This window comes from Balaenoptera acutorostrata, chromosome 3, assembly GCF_949987535.1.
Source record: "Balaenoptera acutorostrata chromosome 3, mBalAcu1.1, whole genome shotgun sequence".
Classification (NCBI taxonomy): domain Eukaryota; kingdom Metazoa; phylum Chordata; class Mammalia; order Artiodactyla; family Balaenopteridae; genus Balaenoptera; species Balaenoptera acutorostrata.
Window position 1 is genome coordinate 93,766,362 of NC_080066.1, and position 22,869 is coordinate 93,789,230.

Genomic DNA, 22,869 nt, shown 5'->3' on the forward strand with positions numbered 1-22,869 from the left:
ATCATGGTTGGGCTGTGCTTAAGTCATTCTGAACCTGGGGTAGAGAGAGAAAACTACTTCCTATTGAATGCCTACTATGTATATGCCTGGCAGTGTGCTAGGTGCTTTCCCTATTGACAGCTGCTCTGGCTAGAATTCCATCCCAGATCCAACCACCACTTAAAAACAAAAATCAACAGCCTCCGCAAAAAAAACCAAAAACAAAACCATATTCCTCATGGGGCCTCCTTCATTAATACAAATCACAGCTGCCACACCCTCTATAAGACCCCGGCACCATAATTAGGATAATAGACTCTCAAGGCTTCGAGGGACCTTTGAGGTCATCTAGTTAAAGGGGCGGCAGCTGTTCTCTTCACCACCGAGTCTTGACAGTTACTGTGCTCAATTGTCTCAACAGGAGGTGCAAAACATGTCTGGGTCTATGGTCTCTGTAGGCTGCAGTTCCACAAAAGATAGGTCAACGATAAGCAAATGTGAAGCTTGAACTACGACGTTTCAGACTGGAAAGGGCAATGGGGAAAAATATGGCTTACCGGGGCCCTCAGACAATGTAAATGGAAAAAAAAAAAATTTTTTTTTTTAAAGAACTGGCAGAGACGTAACGTGAAGCCCTTGAATTCGGGTAGAGGCCTACAAAAGGGATCCTGATTGACCCGGTAAACCCCAAAGAGTCCTCTCTCTCTTCAGTTTCACCAGATTTGAAATTCTAGCCATCCTGGATCTTCTTTGCCCTTTTATTAGAAAGCCGGGAAACCCTCTCCTTTTCCACGGAAGAGGGTGAGAGAAGGGGCCTTATGGTGCATGAACGATAGAAAATTGGTCTTTTCTCTTATGTCTGACCAGTGGTACAAACAACCGTCCTGGAGGCAGGGGAATATATTTTACGCCCTCTCAAGGTCCCTTCGGTTCAAGGATACTGTCATTCTCCGGCTGTATTAGAGGAACGGCCTGCAACCTCCAGGCTGCCATGGAAACACGCCGCCGTGTTCCTTTTTCTTACGTGGGGCGGGGCACTCCGCCCAGCCACCAATCATCCACAGGCTGTCTTGAGTGGCGGGCAGCAGCAGCGAATGGGCGAGCTGATACCGCGTGACGCGACGGGAAAGGGGGAGTTCGCGGCCCGTGGCGGCGGTGGCTACAGTGTCGACCTGGGGATCGAGCTGGAGGGACCTGGGGAGCGTGCGGAGATCTTTAGCTGGAGCGCGAGGGACCTCCCACCGGGATGCCTGGTACAGTTTGGAGAAAAGTGGGGGAGTAGTAGGCTCTGAAGGCTTGGGTTTCGGGTCTGAAGGGGATGGCAGACCGGAGGGGGCGGGGTGGCAAGCATGGCGGCGGTGACAGGGAAAGGGTTGGAGGGCCCTGAGGAGGGGGTGGGGTAGCCCTAGCTAGGAAGGCTGGGTGGTCGTGAGGAAGAGTGAAGGCCTGTGGGGGTTAAGACGAGCAGAGATTACAAAGAAGCCTTTTGGGGGGTCGTAGAGGCGCCAGAAGGACTTAGGGAGAGTTGTGGGGGATGGAAAAAGGGGCGGGGAGAGAAGAGGTTAGGAAGGAGGGGAAAGGGTGTCTACGGGAAGGTGATGGAAGGGGGAGAGAAGGATAGGCAGGCTGATTGTAAATAACGAGGAAATCGGGCCTTGGAAGGTATGATAGGAAAGTGATTGCAGCGATTATACTGTTCTAATTGGAAGAGTCCTACACTGGTCCCCTTTTCCAGGTCTTGTACTTCCGCCTCATTATTTAAGCTCAGACTGCATGAGGAAGGCTAGTAGGTTACACAGAACTGATCTTTTGTTATTCCATTCCAGGGGAGCAGATGGACCCTACTGGAAGTCAGTTGGAGTCAGATTTCTCTCAGCAAGACACTCCTTGCCTGATCATTGAAGATTCTCAGCCTGAAAGCCAGGTTCTAGACGATGATTCTGGTTCTCGCTTCAGTATGCTATCTCGACACCTTCCTAATCTACAGACGCACAAAGAGAACCCTGTGTTGGTGAGTGATAGGTTGCTTGGAAATGATTGAGTAGATTTTTTTTTTTTCCCCTAATCTAGACCAAGCTGCAAAGTAAGTCCTTAGGAGATCACTATCTTTTGGATAAAGTTGGCTGGAAAATAAAATCATTTTCACAAAAATATGTATCATTTTGGATTACTTCATATATAGTATATTATGAAATGTATATTTCATATTATGTACATATGTATGTATACATTATGTATGTATATTTTGTATGTACATTTTCTGGGATGTATATTATATATGTATATTTTCTAGGATGTTGTGTCCAATAGTGAACAAACAGCTGGAGAAGAACAAGGAGACAGTAATAGTGGCTTCAATGAACATCTGAAAGAAAACAAAGCTGCAGGTGAGGTCCCTTTTGCAAGGGTGCTCTTGTTGGAGCCGGGTGGATATAAACATTATGTGGTTGTGGTGAATGTATGTAAGGAAGTCTGGCACAGTATCTGGTGCATAGTAGGTACTCAAAAGGTTGGTTTTCTAATGTAGCTGATTAGATTGGTATTGTCTGCATTCTTGAATTTGTATTACAGTTTGGTGGTAAATGCCTTTTCTGCTAATACCCACTTATTTTTTTCAGAGTCTGTGGATTCTTCTCATTTGGACACATGTGGTTCCATCAGTCAGGTCATTGAACAGTTACCTCAGCCAAATAGGACAAGCAGGTACACTAGTGTTTGAAGGAATTTATTTAAATGTATTAGCGGATCAGTTTTTTTATCTGTACTTGTTGTCTCATCCCAAGGATAAAAGGATTAATCTTATTTTTGTGAATTAGGGAGTGGGATTTCAGAATTGCATTAACTAGCATTCTTTTTTTTTTTTTTTTTTTTTTAATTAACTAGCATTCTGTTGGTACTGATAGCTGGAATCTCTTTTGTGAAGGTGGTAACATTTTTTTGCACCTACATTATTCAGATTGTGATCTACCTTGCGCATGTGAAACAAGCATTCCTTATTCTTAGCTTGGATATGACTTATTACTAGAAAAAATAGTCAAAAAATATTTAGGTATATTATCAAAACAGTTAAGCATGGTTTCTACCTACCAACCAAAGAACCTCGCCAGTTTTAGACCCAGAATGTTTAATTCATACCCTAAACAGTATTCAGTTTTTACTTTGTCTCCTGTATATCTTTACATTGTCCATTTATTGAGTTTATCCTCTATGTTAGGCACTAGATGGGACGTTTGATATATACTGCCATTTAATTTCATCCTTAAAGCAGTTGTACGATGAACACATTACATTACTTCCCTTGCTTAGGGGGGGAAGTGATAGGCAAAGAAGTTAAAAACCTTGCTCTAGAATGCATTGCTAGTAAGTGACAGAGCTGGGCTTTGAGTCCTTCTGACTCAAGTGCCTCTCTTTCTTTTTTACTATTCAACACCCAAATTCTCCTAAGATCAATGGAGAACGTAGGAGTCTTGGGGTGGTGGAATAGAAAAGGGAGGTAGTCAGAGAGGAGGATGTTAGTTTGAGGTGAAAGACTAGGGTTTTATCTCAAAAATAAGTGCTTTTTTGTGTGTGTATGTGTGTGTATGTTTAATACTCTGTGTTTGCACTTAAATTTTTTCTCTCAAATCATCAGTTGGATGCTTTAGAACAATCCCCAAATTGGTGGACTTATTTTGGCCCGCAGGTGGGTTCTAGTTGGCCCACACATAGTTGTAAAATATATTTGAATTTGTTGATAGAATTTAAAAATAGGGAAATTTCACATAGAACTTAGATTTCCAGCTTCTGGGATTACTAGGCCGGAAGTAATGCAACTGTTGTATTATTGGCAGCAGTTGGCTGGAGCTGTGAGCAGCCAGCTTCTGCTTAGGTAGGGCATGAGTGCTATGGTCTGTCATAGTGCCTGTAACTCACTGTTGTACTTGGACACTGAGGCCAGGTATTCTTTTTTCATTTATCCTAGGGCTTGTGCTTTTGTTCTTAAACCCAGCCACTTAACTCATTTATGTTACCTTTCTTTGCTTTTCGTAGGCATTTAAGTTTTTGTGATACCTCTTTAGGAACATGTGCCAGGCTTATCTGTGTTTTTGTGGCTCGGCATCTGAGTTTGAACCAGTGGGGACAGAATGCGTGTGTACCCCTTGTTATAAATGAATGGTACTGTTTGAGAAGTCTCATGCTACTTCTTTTCCCTTTTTGCATCAAGGTGTTCTCTTTCCTTAAAAAAAATACTTGAATGCTTACATTCAGCAAATGTGCAGGCACTGTGGTAGGTGTTTTAAAGCATGTTTGCCATCATGGAGCTTACAATTTAATAGGGGAAACAGATGTTAAATAATTACATAAATAGCTATTCAGTGAGAACTGTGATCATTGTAAAGAGGGAAAAAATAGAATATATAACCTAACATGGGGGATAAGGGAAAACCTCTTTGAGAAGGATGATCTAAACTATAAATACAAATTTGTTAGGCATAGTTGAAGGGCTGGGGAGAAGTGTGGCATGAAGTGTGTGGCACAGAAGTGTGGGAGGAGGAGCTTTCCAGACACAGGGAGCAGCATGTGTAAAGGCCACGAAACTGCAGAGAATGTGGGGTTGATTCCAAAAGAATGAAAGCTCTTCAAAACACATGTGTACTGATCTCTTTATGTTGTCTTTATTCATTAATGCAAATATTTTGAAAAAGGCTGCTTGTGAACTTTTATATATCATAAAATTCCAAAAGATCTTCCTCTCTTATCTAATGTCCTATTGTGATGTAAGCCTGTGGTCCTAAACATGAAGTGTCCTAAAATATGATACTGAGGATATTTTTATTTCCCCGTTAAACATTTAAGAAAATTGAGATGATTGTAGATTCACATGCATTTGTAAAAAATAGTACAGAGAGATTCTTTGTACACTTTTCGCAGTTTCCCCCAATGGTACCACTTTGCAAAACTATAGTATACTTTCACAACCAGAATATCAACATTGATAAAATCCAGTGAACTTATTCACATTTCCCTAGTTTTACTTGTACTCGTGTATTAAATTTTATACAGCTTAATCACCTGTGTAGGTTTATCCACCACTGAGGTCAAAATGCTGAACAGGAGCTCCAGTGTTGTCCTTTTATAACCACACCCACCTCCCTCTCCTGCATGTGAACCTCTGGCAACCACTAATTAAGACCATCCTCTGGGGAATTCCCTGGTGGTCCAGTGGGTAGGACTCTGTGCTTTCACTGCTGAGGGTGTGGGTTGGATCCCTGGGTGGGGAACTAAGATCCAGGAAGCCGTGCAGCGGGACCAAAAAAAAAAAAAAAGACCATCCTCTATTGGTAAAGTTTTGTCATTCAAAATGTTATATAAATAGGATCATACAGTATATAATCTTTGGGGATTGGCTTTTTTCAATTAGCATAAGCCCCAGGAGATCCATAAGAGTTGTTGCATGTATCAGTGGTTTGTTCCTTCTTATTGCTGAGTAGTGTTCCATGGTGTGGATGTACCACAATTTGTTTAACCATTTGCCTATTGAAGGAAATCTGGGTTGATTCTAGTTTTTGGCTAATGTAAATAAAGCTGCTATGAACATCTACATACAGGTTTTTGTAAGTCTTCATATCTCTAGGATAAATGGCCAGGTGGGCAATTGCTGGGTCATATGGTAGTTGCCTGTTCAGTTTTTTTAAGAAACTGCTGAACTGTTTTCTATAGTGGCTGTATCATTTTACAGTCCCACTAGCAGTGTATGAGACATCCAATTTCTCTCCATTCTCACCAGCATTTGGTGTTGTCACTATTTTTTATTTTAGCCATTCTGATAAGTGTGTGATAATATCTCATTGAGGTTTTAATTTGCATTTCCCTAATGGCTAATGATGTTGAACATCTTTTCATGTGCTTCTCTGCCATCTGTACATCTTCAAGGAAATGTCTGTTCATGTCTTTTGCCTATTTTCTAACTGGATTTTTTTTATTGTGTTTTGAGACTTCTTTATATATTCTATATATTAGTCCTTTGTAGCATATGTGGTTTGCAAATATTTTCTCCTACTCTGTAGCTTGTCTTTTCATCCTCTTAAGAGGTTTTTTCCATAGAGCGTGTTTTTAATTTTGATGAGATCTGTTAAATATTTTTAAGAGTAATATAAATACATAATTTATTTTAAAAAGAACTTATTATGAAAAGCAAAGAGTCCATTCCCACCATTGGTCCCCTTTCACAGAGGTAACACTTTTTAAGTGTTCGTGCTTTTATTTCTTTGGGAGGTTGTCTTCCTAGCTCTTAATACTGTTGTAAAACTAAGTCACACTGTTGTATTACCATTTCTTGTTTTACCAGATTAAGACACTTGAGTTCCGTAATGAAAGATGAGGTTTTAACTCACAACAACATTCTCCTAATTTTTGATGATAATTGTTTCATTTCTTTTATTGGCTACTTCTGTATTTCTGAATAATATATTTAAACCTTTGTTTTCTTTTTCCATCAGTTTTGGATAGTGGAGAAAAGTTTAATATCAGTACTATTTTTTGTCTATAATCGGATTAGTTTCAAGCCTCTTCTGATTCACCTAATCATTCTAATTAAATATTTATTGAGTATTTCCTATATGCCAAGCACTGTTGAGTTTTGGGGATACAAAGTGATCAGAAGAGATAAGAAACCCTAGACCTTAATGGAGCTTACGTTCTGGTATGGGATATAGCAATACATGATAGATAAGTAAAAATATATAGTACCTTAGACTCTGATAGGGCTGAGGAGAAAAATAAAGCAGAGAAGGGGATGGGAAACATCAAAGGAATTGCAAGTTTAGGTAGGATGACTTAGCGGATGCTTTAGTGATGTGACATTTGACTAAAAATCTTAAGTAAGTGATCTCTGCTATTATTTGGGATAAATGTAATCCATGCATAGAGAACAGCAAATGCAGAGGCCCTGAGAGAAGCATGTGCCTGGAATAATTGAGAAATGACAAGGAGGTTCGTGTGGCTGGCGTGGAGTGCTTGAGAGGAGTGGGAGAAGAGGTCAGGGAAGTAAAGAGGGAACCAGAATATATAAAGCCTTATGGATCATTGTGAGGAATTTGGCTGTTACTCTTAGGAAAGTATTGAAGGGTTTTGAGCAGAGGAATGACATGATCTGACTTAGATTTAAACAGGATCACTCTGGCCGCTGGATCAGGAATAGACTGAAGAGTATACAATTTTTATTTGTCCATTATACCTCGATAAAGCTGGGAAAAATAAAAATTAAAATAAAAAGAAAGCTCTTCAGATTAAATTTAGAAAGGAATAGTCTGAAGGGAGAGCAAGGGCAGAGTCAGGAAGACCTATTAGGAGACTGCTGAAATAATTTAGGCAAAATGTGACAGTGGCTAGACCAGAGTAGAAGTGGATGAGGAGTGGTGAGATTCTGGGTTTTTCAAAATATGATTCAAAGATAGATTGGATGTGAAGTATGGGAGAGATGAAGGAGGTAACAGTGATTCCATGTTTTTCGTTTGGGAGCTAGAAGAATGGAGTTGCTGTTAATTGAGATGAGAAGACTGCAGGGGAAGGTCAATTATAGACCTGTTAAAGTTGAGCTGCCTTTTCAATTGCCAGTTGGAGGCAGTTGACAGTGTGAATGTTTGGAGCTCAGGGGGAAGGTCTAAGCTGGAGATTTAAAATTGCAGAGTCATAAGCATATGGATGATATTCAAAGCCATGAGTCTGGATAAGATCACTAAGGGGGTGAGTGAAGGTGAAGAAGAGGTCCAAGGACTCACTGTGCCTACGAGCATTAGGAACTTGAAGAAAACCACCAAAAGAGACTGAGGAAGATCCAAGGTGTGTGGTTTGTGCTGTCTTTCATTGCTCTTCTACTTTTTGTCATACACGCTCTTGACTTTCTTTCCCTATGTTTCCTGAGGTCAGGCATCTGGTCCTCCCAGTTGTGTAGGTAACGTTCTATTTAATTTTTGTGAAAGTCTTTATTCAGTCCTTTTTCTCTTCCTTGGATCATGGTCCCCAACTTTGCAAATTTATTTTTTCTTCTCTTTTATGCTTATTAAACTTATGCTTAATGGTCTTTATATGAAATGTTAAATGGGTAGAAAGTTACAAGGAGGCAAAAAATGTCATCTGTAATTCTGCCACCCAGAGGCTAATTGCTGTAAACATTTTGGCTTATTTTCCCTGTTGTTTTTTGTTGTTGTTGTTGTGCACTTGATATACATAGTTGACGCATGGGAAGTAAAAGTTCCTGTGTTTCTTGACCTTTTTGCTTAACAACATGAGCAATTAATTTCCCCTGGCAACTAAAACTCTAAATAACATTTGCCCCAAGTTTTTTATTTTAAAAGTTTAAACCCACAGTAGAGATGAAAAGATACTATGCATTTTTTCAAAATATACTATGCATTTTTTCTGTGTGTGTGTATCAAATATACTGTTTTGAAGCAAAGTTGCAGAAATCATAGTTCCCCTCAAATACTTTAGCATTCATCCCCTAAGAAAAATATTATCCTATATTATCATAATACCCTTATCACACCTAAGAAAATATTGATTCTGTAAAACCTAGTAATAAGTGCATATTCAGATTTTCCAAGTTGTCTCAAAGATGGCTTTATTTTATATATATATATATATATATATATATATATATATATATATATATATTTTATCCAGTATCCAATCCAGATTTATGGTTTACATGTTGCACTTGGTTGTTTTGAACATTTTTTTTTTTTAATTTATGTATTTATTTATTTATTTATTTTTGAGTGTGTTGCATCTTCGTTTCTGTGCGAGGGCTTTCTCTAGTTGTGGCGAGCAGGGGCCACTCTTCATCGCGGTGCGTGGGCCTTTCACTATCGCGGCCTCTCTTGTTGCGGAGCACAGGCTCCAGACGCGCAGGCTCAGTAGTTGTGGCTCACGGGCCTAGTTGCTCCGTGGCATGTGGGATCTTCCCAGACCAGGGCTCGAACCCATGTCCCCTGCATTGGCAGGCAGATTCTCAACCACTGCGCCACCAGGGAAGCCCCTGTTTTGAACATTTTTAACGGCTGCATAAATTCCATTTTATGGATTATGAAATTAGTTAATCATTTACCTACTGTTGGGCTTACATCAGGTTGTTTGTTAGTCACAGTGAACTTCGAAAGTAAGTTTGTATAAGAATCTTTTCATATTTCAAATTATTTTTTACAGTTGAAATTACTAGGTATGAACATTTTTTAGAGCTCTTGATACATATTTCCCAGTTGTTCTGCAGAAAGGTTCTATTAGTTTATACTCTCATAAACAGTATGTGATAATGCTAATCTCACCTCAGGTTTGGGCAGCACTGAATAGTAGTACAGTATTTACAATTTTTTTTTTCTAATTTGATTGGCAACAAATGGTTTCTCAGATTTCTTACATGTTTAAAGATACTTGTATTTCTTTTTTTTGTGAGTTGTCTTTTCTGTTGTTTGTCCATTCATATCTTGAGCTTCTTCTTACGAGTTCCTTGTATATTATGGAGACTATTCTTTTGTTATATTATTGCAGATATTTTTTCCTAATTGTTATGTGTCTTTTACTTTTGTTTATCATTTTTTGACCTGTGATGTCTTCTTTTTAATACACAGACCTCTTACCTGAATTTTTTTCAGCCACTGTGGTTCTATGTTATGTATTCTAAGAATTTTTGCTAAAATTCTTTTGTGAACTGTGTTCTATTAAATAGATGTATTTTTGACCCCCTTCTCTGCACATCTAATGCACATCTTCTCTTGTCACTTGTCAGTAATTCTCTTGAGTGCAAGATTTTTCTATCCCTGCTCAGATTTTTTCAGAGAAAGATAAAAATCAAGTATGTTTGTTTCTTCCTTCTGTCTCTTATTTGTATTAATTCTGTACTAGTGTTTTGAGTTGTTAACCTTTTAGGTGCTTTTTGTAGAAAGAAGCAATAATAGGGTGAGGTTTTTTACTTTTTCAAATTTGCTTAAAACGTGGTTGGTGTGTGGAGAGTCACAATAAAATTTAAAGAGTTCTTTGAGCAAAATATCCCGGCCTATCTGCGAACACATGATTGTGTCTTTTTGCTGTATAGTGTTTTGGGAATGTCAGTGGAATCTGCTCCTCCTGTGGGTGAAGAGAAGGAAGAAGAGGTGGAAGAGAAGGAGAAAGAGGAAAAGGAAGGAGATATTTCAGACGATACCACACACTCCCTTGGTGCTGAAGGTAGCTTTATGCCTTTTTCAGGATAGTAGATTGGTCTAGCCCCTTTAACATGAGCATGCAGATGTCTAAATTTCTCCCTTTTATCAGGTTATAGATTTCTGATCATTAAATTGAGAATAGTCATTAGGAAATTTGCTGGTAGTCTAAGATAATCCACCTAATTTTGGTGTTCAGGAATTTTTAGCTCATTTTTTAGCCCCCTTTCTGCATACTGACTCCTACTTCTTTTGTATTCATTTGTTTTTCAAATATTTTTGGGATGCATGCCTTGTGGGGTGAATTACAGTCTGAAGTACAGTGCTCTCTGCATGTGTGTGTGTGTGTGTGTGTGTGTGTGTGTGTGTGTGTGGAGGGGCTTATGTATTTCTTTAGAAAGTAGAAATAGTCTACCTTTATTAGGTGCTTGTAAGGTTTTATAGTACACAGTGTTTTGCTTCATTATGCGTTTTCCCCCTTTGCTTTTAGTGCTTTTATTCTTAATTTTATTTTGAAAAAAATTTGGGGGACAGGGCTTTGATGTGAAGGACTTAATATGACCATCTTTTGCTAAAGGGCAGCACCTTGCATAGTGCATAATGTTGTGGGATGATATCTGATTTCTTGTGGTTTTCTTCCTAGATCCTGCCTCATCACAGCTGGGCTTTGGGATTCTAGAACTCTCCCAGAGCCAGGATGTTGAGGAACAAACTGTGCCACGTGAAGCAGACAAAGGGCCTCTACAGTCAGTAACCACCAACTCTGCTTATACTAGGCTCTCTGATGTGGATGCTAATATTGGTACGTAACATGTTTTCTGGCATTTAGAGTTTGTTTATAAGTATTTTCCTCCCATGCTAGAGCTAGTTGTTTTTTCCTTGATATATCTTATAGCTATCTAAGTTAATATAATCTAAATTAGTATAGTAAGGTTGTAGAGTTGTCTGGCGAGTACTTGTCAGTTGATGGCTTGCATACTAAGGTTTTTTATAAGTGGGTAATTGGTTATTTTCCTTTCTGGAATGATGCCTGTATATATTTTCAGTTTGTATTTCTTTCTTTAAAATCTTTGCCTTTTAAAAAGCATTTGGGACTACTTCTAGTACTTTGAAAAATTAAATATCTCCTTCCTATCTTCTTCTAAAACTTTAAGCAATTAAGCATGAAGAACAGTCTAATGAAGGTATCCCCACGGCAGCACAGCCCAGCAAGGATATCCCTGTGGCAGCACAGCCCAGTAAGGATGTACCTGTGGTAGAAGAGCGAAATTCACCACCTGCAAGGTAAACCAAGTTCTTTCTAGGAAGTATTTTTGGGTTTCTGCTATCTATGGGGTTACACTCATTTCACTTGGCCAGGTGGAAACATTTTTAGAAATTCTTGATTTTTTTTTTTTCCCCCTTGCCCTGGGCGTATTTATGGTCCAGTAGAAACATTTATTGTTTATGAATTCTCGTTGTGTCCTTATCTTTAGGCATATTACAAACCCAATTTATTGCTGCTCTAACTGTAAGGATGACCCCTTAATCTTTGGTTGCTACTCCTCCTCTCTGTTCTTTGTCTGCAGAGTCACTATCTCTCTGTGGGATGTCTTTCTAGCTTCTCTGGTGTTGTAAGAGTCACAAGAATATTATATTTGAAAGTCTACTGTTTTTATACTTGAGGAGCATCCAGATTGCGTTGGATCCTCAGGTATCCTGCATCTGGTAGCTTATGGCATAGATAAATAGAGAGGTATTCTTTTCCCATGTCTTTCAGGCTCTTAACTTTTTGGGAATTGGTCAGTATACCTTTGTTCTGCCTATGGTGATTGTTGTATCCAAAACAGCATTGTCTCTGGTCAATACCTCGAGTTTAGATATGGCAGAGGACAAGTGGGATGCTTCCATTTTGGAGGAGGGAATGAGTAAACATTTAGTATTCTTTTGTTTCTTCCTTCAGTAGAAACAGTGGGGAATGGGGTACTGAACAAAGTTGAATATCAAGAGAAGTTGTCTTTCTAATGCAAAACACTCAGCTTAATGGGGGCTGACTTTTTCCGCTTTTCCTTAAGAAATTACTCTCTAGGTAGTTTTGCTATCCTGTTTACTCTGGGGAATGGTAGAGTAGGTGAACCTCCTAAGTCTCTGGAAAGGAGCCAGCAGTGAGTGTCTTACATGTGTAAGTAGTATTTGTGTGAAGGAGTCTTGGTTTGGGGCTTGGGTTGAGTAGATCAGATCAAAAAGGTCAGCAGAAGATAATGTGTGTGGCTGGTGCAGAGGATGATTTACATCCAAGCCCTTTCTGTGGGAGGTCATTGTTCGTTCTGGCATTGTTGTGGTCTGGGTCACACTCCTTCATGCACCTCTAGATAACAACGTATGTAACAGAAATCCCTAACTCACTTATCAGAAATCTTGGACAGCGTGCAACACTGCAGTGAGCAGAGTGGAAAAGAGGTATTGCTTTGTGAGAGACTGAGACGCTCTTTGAAATGGGCTGAGGGCTTTGCGTCATTATAAAGTGTAGCTTATTTTACTTTTAATAAATAGTTTTTGGAAGTTTTGAAATTAAAAAAGGAAAACACACAAAACAGGAAATGCTTCTTTGTTCAAAGATGAAAGCCTTTGAACATAGTAACTTTTTCTCCTGGCGATATGAATTTCCTAGGTCAGAGGACATGCCTGCTAGTCCCAAAGGCTCTCTTGCTGCTGTGGAAACAAAAGAACAAATATCTGTTCAAGAACTTCTGGAAGGTGGGATGCAGATTCAGAAGTCACCAGAGCCTGAGGTTTTGTCAACTCAGGAAGACTTGTTTGACCAGAGCAATAAAACAGGTACAAAGAGTAATTAGTTGCCGTAGCTCTTCTTTTCTGAAGATCTAAACTTTTATTTCTGTTCTGAGGCTACTGTTTTAAGTCAGAAGGCACCTTATAGGTGTGCAGACTTGTTTGTGGTATGGAAGGAAAGTACGTTTCTAGCTGATTAATGAGAAGGGCTTTTTGGAAATAATTGCTATTTAACGTGTGTTAGCATAATTTTCTTTCTCTTTTGGAAATGGAGATATTGAAGAATACTAGCTAATAATATGGCAGATTTAATGTTATGGGCAGAGTAGCTATTTCTGTTATCATAAGTCTTCAAATCTTAAATATCATGATAATTAAATGAAGATTTTCATGTTCACCTAACAGTCTACTTATTCATCTGTTTATTAGTTCCTCTGCCACAAGTAGGAAGTTATGGTCCAGCAGAAAGAACATAATACCTTTAGAAGACTAGAATGGTATTTGTTTCACCTTTCATTAACCCCCACCAGTGCCCCATGCTGCAACCTCACAGAGCCAGAAAGCGTCAGTAACAATCAGCAAAATATGATGTATTGGTTGTAAGTAGGGAGGAAGAGAAGGTTATACTCCTGTACTGTGCTGTGAATGTGTGCAGGACACACAGAGCATCACCAAGAAGCCTTTTCTGGTCTCTCATTAAAGCCACAAGGTTGTACTTAAGAAATTTCTTTATTCTTGCAGTTAATAGAGCTGATACTCCATTTGTTGCTAGGGAGAAGGGACCAACAGGAGCCTCTTCATAGTATAAATTAGTAATGGCTGCTCATATATCCTTTTACTTACGCTTTAGTATTTTTCCTGTCTTTTGAGGAGCCCAGGTTCTAATCATGAAAATTGCTGCATTCATATCATCAGGTGTCATGCACATCATTTTTTTTTTTTTTTTTTTTTTTTTTTTATGCACATCGTTTTGACTTCTCCCATCTGCATCATGGCATAAGCTTTACTTCACCTTAGGTAGACCTTGGAATAAAGGGCTCGCCTGCTGTCTTATAATAGAAACTTCACAAGAAAGAAGAGCAGCCAAGGAGAGGTTTAAGCGTCCTGGCTTTTCTTCTCCAGGCTTCAATCATGACAGAAAGGACTAAGGAGTTCTTTTTGTCAATTCTTTATAAAAGAAACCCATAATTCATTAGGGAGAGGTTGTTTAGTGGTCACTCAAGATTTGTGTTAGCGTGGCATTCCACTAATTGTACTGCAGTTAGAAAACAGTTTCTGCCCTCTTGGAACATGGGTGGATATGAATATTACGCTTCTTGTACTACTGAGTGTCTTTTGTTTTTTTTGACAGTTCAGTAATGTCAATATGAGAAGTAAATGCAACTAGAATCTTTTTTTTTTCTCAGTAGCGTCTGATGGTTGCTCTACTCCTTCAAGGGAGGAAGGTGGGTGTTCTTTGGCTTCCACACCTGCCACCACTTTGCACCTCCTGCAGCTCTCTGGTCAGAGGTCTCTTGTTCAGGAGAGTCTTTCCACGTAAGTAAGCCTAAAATAACCCTTTCAAGGAAACATGTGCCTGATGGTTTTAGGCTAAGGTTGAAAGAGCTAAAGTTGGTAGTCCAGAAGTCTTTTTGAAACTGAAAAGCAAACTCTAGGCTTAAGAATTTTGGGGAATAAGAACTTAGTGGAATTATAGAAGGCAGGTAGATTTGCTTTCCCATTTGGAGATTTTAAAATTGTAGCCTGAAGGTTTCACCAGGAAAGAAACTGCCCAGTTATTTACAGACTGTTACGTGTCCAAAACAAGCTGCCTGCTGCTCCATTTGGCTAGCAGTTCTTCCCATTTAATGGCATAGGGGTGCAGAAGAGGTTATGCTAGAGTTGACAGTAGTTGGATTTCTTTATCCGTGTTAGGGCAAAGAGGTTGCTCTTTTTTTTTGTTTTTAATAAAAATGTGCATGATCTTTCTCATAATAGGCAAAAAATGGAGTAAATATTTGTCTCAAATCTGCAGATGAATTAATTTTTTTAGCACTATCTCATCCTGCTTTTCAGTCATGATGTCCTTGTGTCTGGTCATTTACTTTCTCTTGTAATCATATGGCTTTTCCCTTAATCTTTTTTTTTTTTTTTTTAATTCTAATTTTGGGTATGTCTGGTGTGAGAAATAGTTATTGAAGTATTGTTCATGGCTCTTCTACCAACCTCGGTTAGCTGTTTGAGAGAAACACTAACAAGTACTTGAATGAGTTATAGATATTTTTGCTGTTAAAAAAAAAAAAAGAAAGCAAGTGCGAAGCTGTAGCTGTGGTAAAATAACCTGTGGCTCTCTCTTTGTATAAAGGAATTCCTCAGACCTTGTTGCTCCTTCCCCTGATGCCTTCCGATCTACCCCCTTTATCGTTCCTAGCAGTCCCACAGAGCAAGAAGGGAGAAAAGGTGAGCTCTCTTGATCTGTCTGTTGATCTCAGGTTAGAAGAGGGGCAGCACTTCTTCTGCCTTGTGAAGTGTACTGTTCCTTTACATGTTAGAACACTGTGACCTCAGCTATTCGCTAGGACTCATGTCTAAGCTTCAGGGGAGTGGCCTAGTGTTAAGTGCTTTCCTCGGTTCTTTGCTTTTCTAGCACTGATTCTTCTGAGAGTTCTGTATTGACAACTTAATTTTTGAAAAGACCCTTAAGGGAAAATTGTTCAAGTTGAACTCAAATGAATTATCAATAGTATAATGAAGACCTTTATTGCCATTGGCCTAATAGTCTCCAGCAGCTTGGTAACATGTTACTGGTCAGAGGGAACCAAAAATTGTTTCTTTTGTTCTTTATAGGTTATTTCTGCTATTATCAAAGCAGTTTTAGCCAGAGTGGTTAGGAGCAGGTGGTAGAAATTTTGACTTAATTGCCTTCCTCCTTTGAGGACCTAGTGATTTTATATTACTTTATTCACAAGAAAGTTTTTCTTTTTACTTAATTTATGTCATTATCTAAACCTCTTTTGCTCTGTTCTAGTCTCCTATCCAGTCATTCAAGATATTTCTAAATTTTTCCTACTTCTACAAAGCCTTTTCCAATAAATTCCATGATTTTTTCCTTTTCATTCTTTCACATATCAATAATGGTACAATAGCTAATATTTATTGAACACTTATTTTATGCCAGGCACTGTTCTTTTTGCTTCTCTTTCGTTCTAGGTTCTTCTCTTTGTTTCTTTTTTTGTTTGTTTTTTTTTTAAATCCTCACAACAGTCCTAAGAAGTAGGTGTTACTTTTATCCCCATTTTACAGATGAGAAAATGGAGGCACAGAGAGATTTCACAACTAAGTCATAGAGGCAGGATTTGAACTTGGGCAGCTGCCTCCAGAGCCTGTGCTCATGGGTTTTCATTTACCCATGACAAAATTTAATCTTAGACTTTCTTCTGTCACAAAGTTTGTGTCTGGCTATTTTCTCTTAAAATCAATGTAGGTATCCAAATGGACTAATATCATTCTAAGCATAACATGATTAGTGATATCTTCAGTGAAAAATAAAAGTGAATCCATTCTACAAAAAATGCTGTTAATGGGGGCTTCCCTGGTGGCGCAGTGGTTGAGAATCTGCCTGCCAATGCAGGGAACACGGGTTCGAGCCCTGGTCTGGGAGGATCCCACATGCCGCGGAGCAACTAGGCCCGTGAGCCACAACTGCTGAGCCTGCGCGTCTGGAGCCTGTGCTCCGCAACAGGAGAGGCCGCGATAGTGAGAGGCCCGCGCACCGCGATGAGGAGTGGCCCCCACTCTCCGCAACTGGAGAAAGCCCTCGCACAGAAACGAAGACCCAACACAGCCAAAAATAAAAATAATAAATAAATAATAAATTAAAAAATTTAAAAAACAAAAACCAAAAAAAAAAAAAAAATTAAAAAAAAAATGCTGTTAATGCAAGTTAAGTTTGGCTTATCCTTAGAACCATTTTTTCTATCTGTAGTGTGAACACTGAAGATACATAAAAATAATTATATTAAAAATGCTTTCTCCCTGACTGTAAACATAATTAGTACTTACTGTAGAAAGTTTGGAAAGCATATGGGAAAGTAATGAGAAGAAAATAAAAATCACCTGTGATACCACAGTCCAGATATAATTAGCATTTGGATATGTGTGTTTCCTTTCAGTGTGTTTTCTATGCATAAATATAAAGAAGTATGTTTACACAAGTGGGATCATGTTATGTATATGATTCAGTGTTCTTTTCTTTTCATGTAACATTGTATTTTCCTTTGTCAATTATATTTTAGATTTAATGCATTTGCTTAATATGTGCATAACTGTGCAACTGTGTATGCTTTTTGTATTTTGTTGTTGTTGTCTAAGAATATTAACCTAAAGCCTTTTTATATGTAGTGCTTAGAACAGTCCTTAATAAGTGCTTTGTCACGGCAATAAAGATCAAAAGGTGTAATGAAAATACTTAACACAGCTGTGGTAGTGTAATAAAGGCCTATAGCATCAGTTCCCGAACCTAGCATTACAGTGGAGTGTGCGTTTGAGGCCAAGCTAAGCAGCAGGGGTAGGTGTTGAGGTGGAGGTGGGGCGGGTACCTGGTAGCATGAATGTGGATTTTAGGCAAAAACTAAATGGCATAGGTACTTTGTGAGAGTGGTCTAAAGGAAGCCTGTTTGGGGTCAAGTTGTAAGATAGGGGAAAAGGGGTTGATGAATCAAATACCTAGCAAACTAGGCTGGCTCTGAGGAAGATCCTGTTAGCCTACAGGTGGGTAGGATACTATAGGAAAAGCAGTGTTTTGTGTTTTGTTTGTGTTTATGTTTCCCTCCTGAGCAATTTATCTCAGGATTAGTGTCCTGTACTTTGTTCTTTGATAAATCATTGCTGATTGTCATTGATAGATTTTTGTTTTTCCTTCTTCTCTATTTGTCCTGGCATCCACCTCTCTGCACTTAGCAGTTAATGCAAATAAAATGAGTTCATAAATATGTAGATATTTACTTAGAGTGGTAAACAAGTTCACTGCCTTTCAAGGCCTGTGGTTAAATTAGGTGCCATTAATCTGGGCGTTCCTATGCAAATGTGAAAACTGAGCTATAATCAGGAAAGGGTCTCAGAGGAACCAAGTTAATTTACTATCATATGGATGGATGGGTATCCCTAGATGAACCCTATTTTAATCTATATCTGAGTATTTTAGGAGTTGTGAACTTCCCTCCCCCAGGGGAATAAAGTGTTGCTAGATTCCTAGGACTCAATCTTCTATTAACCTATCAGCTTTTCTGAAAATTGTCACTGTTTTTTTTTAGGAATGAAAATATCTGAATATAATTGTTATTAGTGGTATTGGAACATGAATAGTATTGATGAGTGCTTATTTCTCAATTTGTTTTTCCTGTTTTAAACTAGATGAGCCAATGGATATGTCAGTGTTATCTGAAGGGAGAGAGTCTTTTCAGAAGAAACTCCAAGGTGATGAACGAGTAGAGATAGAAAACCCCCCTCTCCCACCTGAGCCCACTATATCACCACAAGCCTCAACACCGGTATCTCAGAGCACACCAGTCTTCACTCCTGGGTCACTTCCTGTTCCATCCCAGCCTGAGTTTTCTCATGTGAGTACCATAGAAAAAGTTTTTTCCTCCTAACATCTTTTTTTTTAAACAACTGTATTGAGGTATAATTTACAAACCATAAAACTCACCCATTTTAAGTGTATAGTTTAGTGATATTTTAGTAAATTTACAGAATTGTGCAGCTGTTATCAGAATCTAGTTTTAGAACATTTCCAGGGTCATCTAACATCTTGATGTACTTTTTATGTTTGAATTTTGTACTATGTCTTTTTTTTTTTAACATCTTTATTGGAGTATAATTTGTACTATGTCTTTAACTTCTTAAAAATGTTGCTTTGAAATTGAAAGGGGGCATTAATCATTATTCTACCTTAACGCATGAACTTCTCACTAGATCAACCCTAGGCTTTCCACCAGTTGTCAAAATCTCCTTTCAATATGTTCAGGGGCCTCAAACTTCTTCATTTTGGAGAAACCACTTTTGGAGCCTCTTGAGTTCTAATCTGTGCTATTACCTTCTATTCCTGGTATATAACTGTCACCTCCCTTTCATTGTCTTTGGAGATTGTCCTTACCTGTCTTTGTGTTGGATTCCTCTTGGGCTCTGTGTCTTCTTGCGTGGTTTACTCCCTCATTTTGATGGAGGACATTCTTTAGTAGCATACTTTCTACTCTCATACGTGATTCATAGTTTGTAGGAGTATAGAATTTTAGGTTGGAAATAATTTTCCTTTAAACTTTTGAAAGCATCGCTCTACCATCTTCAGACTTCCAGTGTTGCTGTTGAGAAGTGTGGCCAGTTTGATTTTGATCTTTAATATGTGAGCTGTTTTTTTTCCTTACTGGAATCTTGTAGATTTTTCTTTTTATCCCCAGTGTTCTGAAACTTCCAGACCCTTGGCATAGGTCTGTTTTTCTTCATTGTGTTGGTAAGCCCTCTCAATCTAGAAACTCAAGCCCTTCAGTTCAGGGACATTTAATTATTTAATTTCTTCCCCTTTGTTCTTTTGTTTTTTTTCTTAATGGAATACCTATTGTTTGGATATTCATACTCCTAGAATAGTCTTGTAATTTTATTATTTTGTGTCCTACTTTCCATCTCTCTCTCCTTTTGTTTAACTTTCTGGATGATTTCCTCAACTATTTTTTTTAAAACTTAAAAAAAACCCTGACTTTATTGAGATATAATTCATGCATCGTGTTGTTCACCCTTTTAAAGTGTATAATCTAGTGGCTTTTAGTGTATTCACAAAGTTGTATAGTTATTCACCAGAGTCTAATTTTAGAACATTTTCATCATGCTCCCCCTCTACCCCCAACAAAAGACCCCATGCTTATTAACAGTCACTCCCATTTCCCCCACCCCCAGCCCTAGTCAATCACTAATCTACTTTGTGTCTCTACGGATTTGCCTGTTCTGGGCATTTCACATAAGTGGAATTATACAATATGTAGTCTTTTGTGACTGGTTTCTTTACTGTAATGTTTCCACGGTTCATCCACGTTTTGACATGTATCAGAACTTCATTCCTTTTTATTCTGAATAATACTGTGTATGTACATACCACATTTTATTCATCCGTTTATCAGTTGATGGACATTTGGGTTGTTTCCCCTTCTTGGTTATTATAAATAATGCTGTGTACATTTGTGCACAAGTTTTGCGCAGATGTGTATTTTTATTTCTCTTGTATATAATTAGGAGTGCAACTGCCAGGTTCAACCATTTTTTAACTTTCTCTGAGACATTAATTTCTACTCTTGGGTTTTTCATTTCTATACTCTTTTTTTTTTTCCTTGAATGTTCTCCCTTTTTAAAAAAAATAGCATTTTGTCATTCAATGGGTATACTATCTTATCTCCTTCATGATATTAATAATAGTTTTTGAGAAGTTTTCTCCCTGCAATAGTCACTATTTCTTCAAATAGATTTTAGTTAGTTTTGTTAGTTTTGATGTTTGACTTTTAAAGAGGCTTTCCTCAAGAGTCTGATAATAATCCTTGATTGTCTGACTGCTTTAAGAGTGAAATCCCAGAAAACTGATTAGAAGTTCTGAATTGGTAGTTGGTGCTTCATGTGTCTGGAATTTACTGTAGTGTGATCTGCAGGGCCATTTTTGGGGTCCCCTCATGTCAGTATCTTGATTTATCTTGTCTTGTTCAGGTTCCCTCCTGTCTGCCATTGCTTTAGAAGTCTATGATGGAAGAGGACTGGGGGTGTTGAGAGGCAGGTGCAGGTTCCATTCAATATGTAAATTTTCATTTAATCTCCCTGTTTTCAGTCTGGTACTTTCTGATAACTGTGCCTCTTTTCCTCCAGTTCAGGGATGCTCTGTTTTACCCTGTCCAGGGCAGAGGAGGGTCAGGAAGAGCGAATCTGGGGATTAAACTGCTTCTTAAATAGATTTCCAGCCAGTCCTCCTCCTGTTTTTAGCACTACCCTCATCACCACTTCCAGAGTTACTTGGGCTACTGCCAAGTGCTGAATCTTTTTTGGGACATGGTAGTTCTGAGGTGTAATTTGGGTTACTTCTTAGCTTTCTCCACTGCTGTCTTAGGAATTCAGTTTTCACTAGTCTGCTAGATAGATGACCACTCTTCCAAAATTTTATTGTGGTTATCTGTTCTTTGTTCTCTTTTTCTTTTTTAATAAATTTATTTATTTATTTATTTATGGCTGTGTTGGGCCTTAGTTGCTGCGCGCGGGCTTTCTCTAGTTGCGGTGAACAGGGGCTACTCTTCTTTGCGGTGTGCAAGCTTCTCATTGCGGTGGCTTCTCTTGTTGGGGAGCACGGGCTCTAGGCTCGCGGGCTTCAGTAGTGTGGCTCGTGGGCTCTAGAGCGCAGGCTCAGTAGTTGTGGTGCGCGGGCTTAGTTGCTGCACAGCATGTGGGATCTTCCTGGACCAGGGCTCGAACCCGTGTCCCCTGCATTGGCAGGCAGATTCTTAACCACTGCGCCACCAGGGAAGTCCCTGTTCTCTTTTTCTTGAAAATGCATTTTAAAAAAAAATCCCTTTACCATTGCTTAGTGGGATTTTGGAAGAGAGTTAAAAAAAAATGTGTGTATTAAATCCACTGTTTTTATTTGGAAGTTCCATGCTTTTTTCATTATGTATCAAACTCCTTACATGTTAGTCTTAATGACTGACCTTTGCACATCTGTTATTTCTTCTGTAAATTGGTTATGGAAGTCCAAATGAACCTAATTTTGATGTTGTAATATCTATTTATTAATTTTTGGCTGCGTTGGGTCTTTGTTGCTGCGTGTGGGCTTTCTCTAGTTGTGGCAAGCGGGAGCTACTCTTGGTTGCGGTGCGTGGGCTTCTCACTGCGCTGGCTTCTCTTGTTGCAGAGCACGGGCTCTGGGCGCTTGGGCTCAGTAGTTGTGGCTCGTGGGCTCTAGAGTGGAGGCTCAGTAGTTGTGGCACACGGGTTTAGTTGCTCTGAGGCATGTGAGATTTTCCCAGACCAGGGCTTGAACGCGTGTCTCCTGCATTGGCAGGCGGATTCTTAACCACTGTGCCACCAGGGAAGCCCCATGTATTTCTTTCTTTTTTTTCCTAATATATTTGTTAATTTCATAGCCTCTTTGACGCTTCACCAGGATGTGAGGGCTGAGGAGAGGATTAGTAGAAAATAGTTTGATATTTAACACTTTCTCATTCTTGATATACATATTAATTTGGGGATGACAAGTCAGATTATAGATGATTGTATGAGTGGCTCTTAAACTCTGTGTGTGTGAGACCAGTTTTTGACTGGTTGGATACTATGGATTTAGGTCTGTTGAATCTAGACTCATTGAGCGAAGTCTTGACAGTTCTTCATCAGTCTTTATCCTGAAATTATACATATATTGAAAAAATTCTGTGAAAGATATCACATAAGTATTTACTTTGATAACACTTAAAACGTATTCAGAATGTGGACAACTGCTTAATGGATATGAGGTTTCCTTTCCTGTTTTTTTTTTTTTTTAATTTATTTAATTTATTTTATTTTTGGTTGCATTGGGTCTTCGTTGCTGCGCACGAGCTTTCTCTAGTTGTGGCGAGCGGGGGCTACACTTTGTTGTGGTGTGTGGGCTTCTCATTGCAGTGGCTTCTCTTGTTGCAGAGCACGGGCTCTAGGCACGCGGGCTTCAGTAGTTGCAGCACGCGGACTCAGTAGTTGTGGCTCACGGGCTCTAGAGCACAGGCTCAGTAGTTGTGGCGCACGGGCTTAGCTGCTCTGCAGCATGTGGATCTTCCCGGACCAGGGCTCGAACCCGTGTCCCCTGCATTGGCAGGCGGATTCTTTTTTTTTTTAAACATCTTTATTGGAGTATAATTGCTTTACAATGGTGTGTTAGTTTCTGCTTTATAACAAAGTGAATCAGTTATAT

The 22,869-nt window shown here is 38.9% G+C and overlaps 1 protein-coding gene across 1 annotated transcript in view; it reads left to right on the plus strand.

Annotated features, from left to right (window-relative positions):
- The first annotated feature begins 1,108 nt into the window (after positions 1-1,108).
- TP53BP1 (tumor protein p53 binding protein 1) overlaps positions 1,109-22,869 on the plus strand; it is a 74,374-nt gene continuing 52,613 nt past the window's right edge. Inside the window, exons 1-11 of the mRNA XM_007196003.2 lie at positions 1,109-1,232; positions 1,806-1,990; positions 2,273-2,366; positions 2,598-2,682; positions 10,052-10,182; positions 10,801-10,959; positions 11,312-11,441; positions 12,808-12,974; positions 14,333-14,462; positions 15,271-15,365; positions 18,318-18,523. Of these exons, the coding sequence (XP_007196065.2) occupies positions 1,226-1,232; positions 1,806-1,990; positions 2,273-2,366; positions 2,598-2,682; positions 10,052-10,182; positions 10,801-10,959; positions 11,312-11,441; positions 12,808-12,974; positions 14,333-14,462; positions 15,271-15,365; positions 18,318-18,523 (1,389 nt within the window). The 5' untranslated portion in view covers positions 1,109-1,225. The remainder of the gene's footprint in view (positions 1,233-1,805; positions 1,991-2,272; positions 2,367-2,597; positions 2,683-10,051; positions 10,183-10,800; positions 10,960-11,311; positions 11,442-12,807; positions 12,975-14,332; positions 14,463-15,270; positions 15,366-18,317; positions 18,524-22,869) is intronic.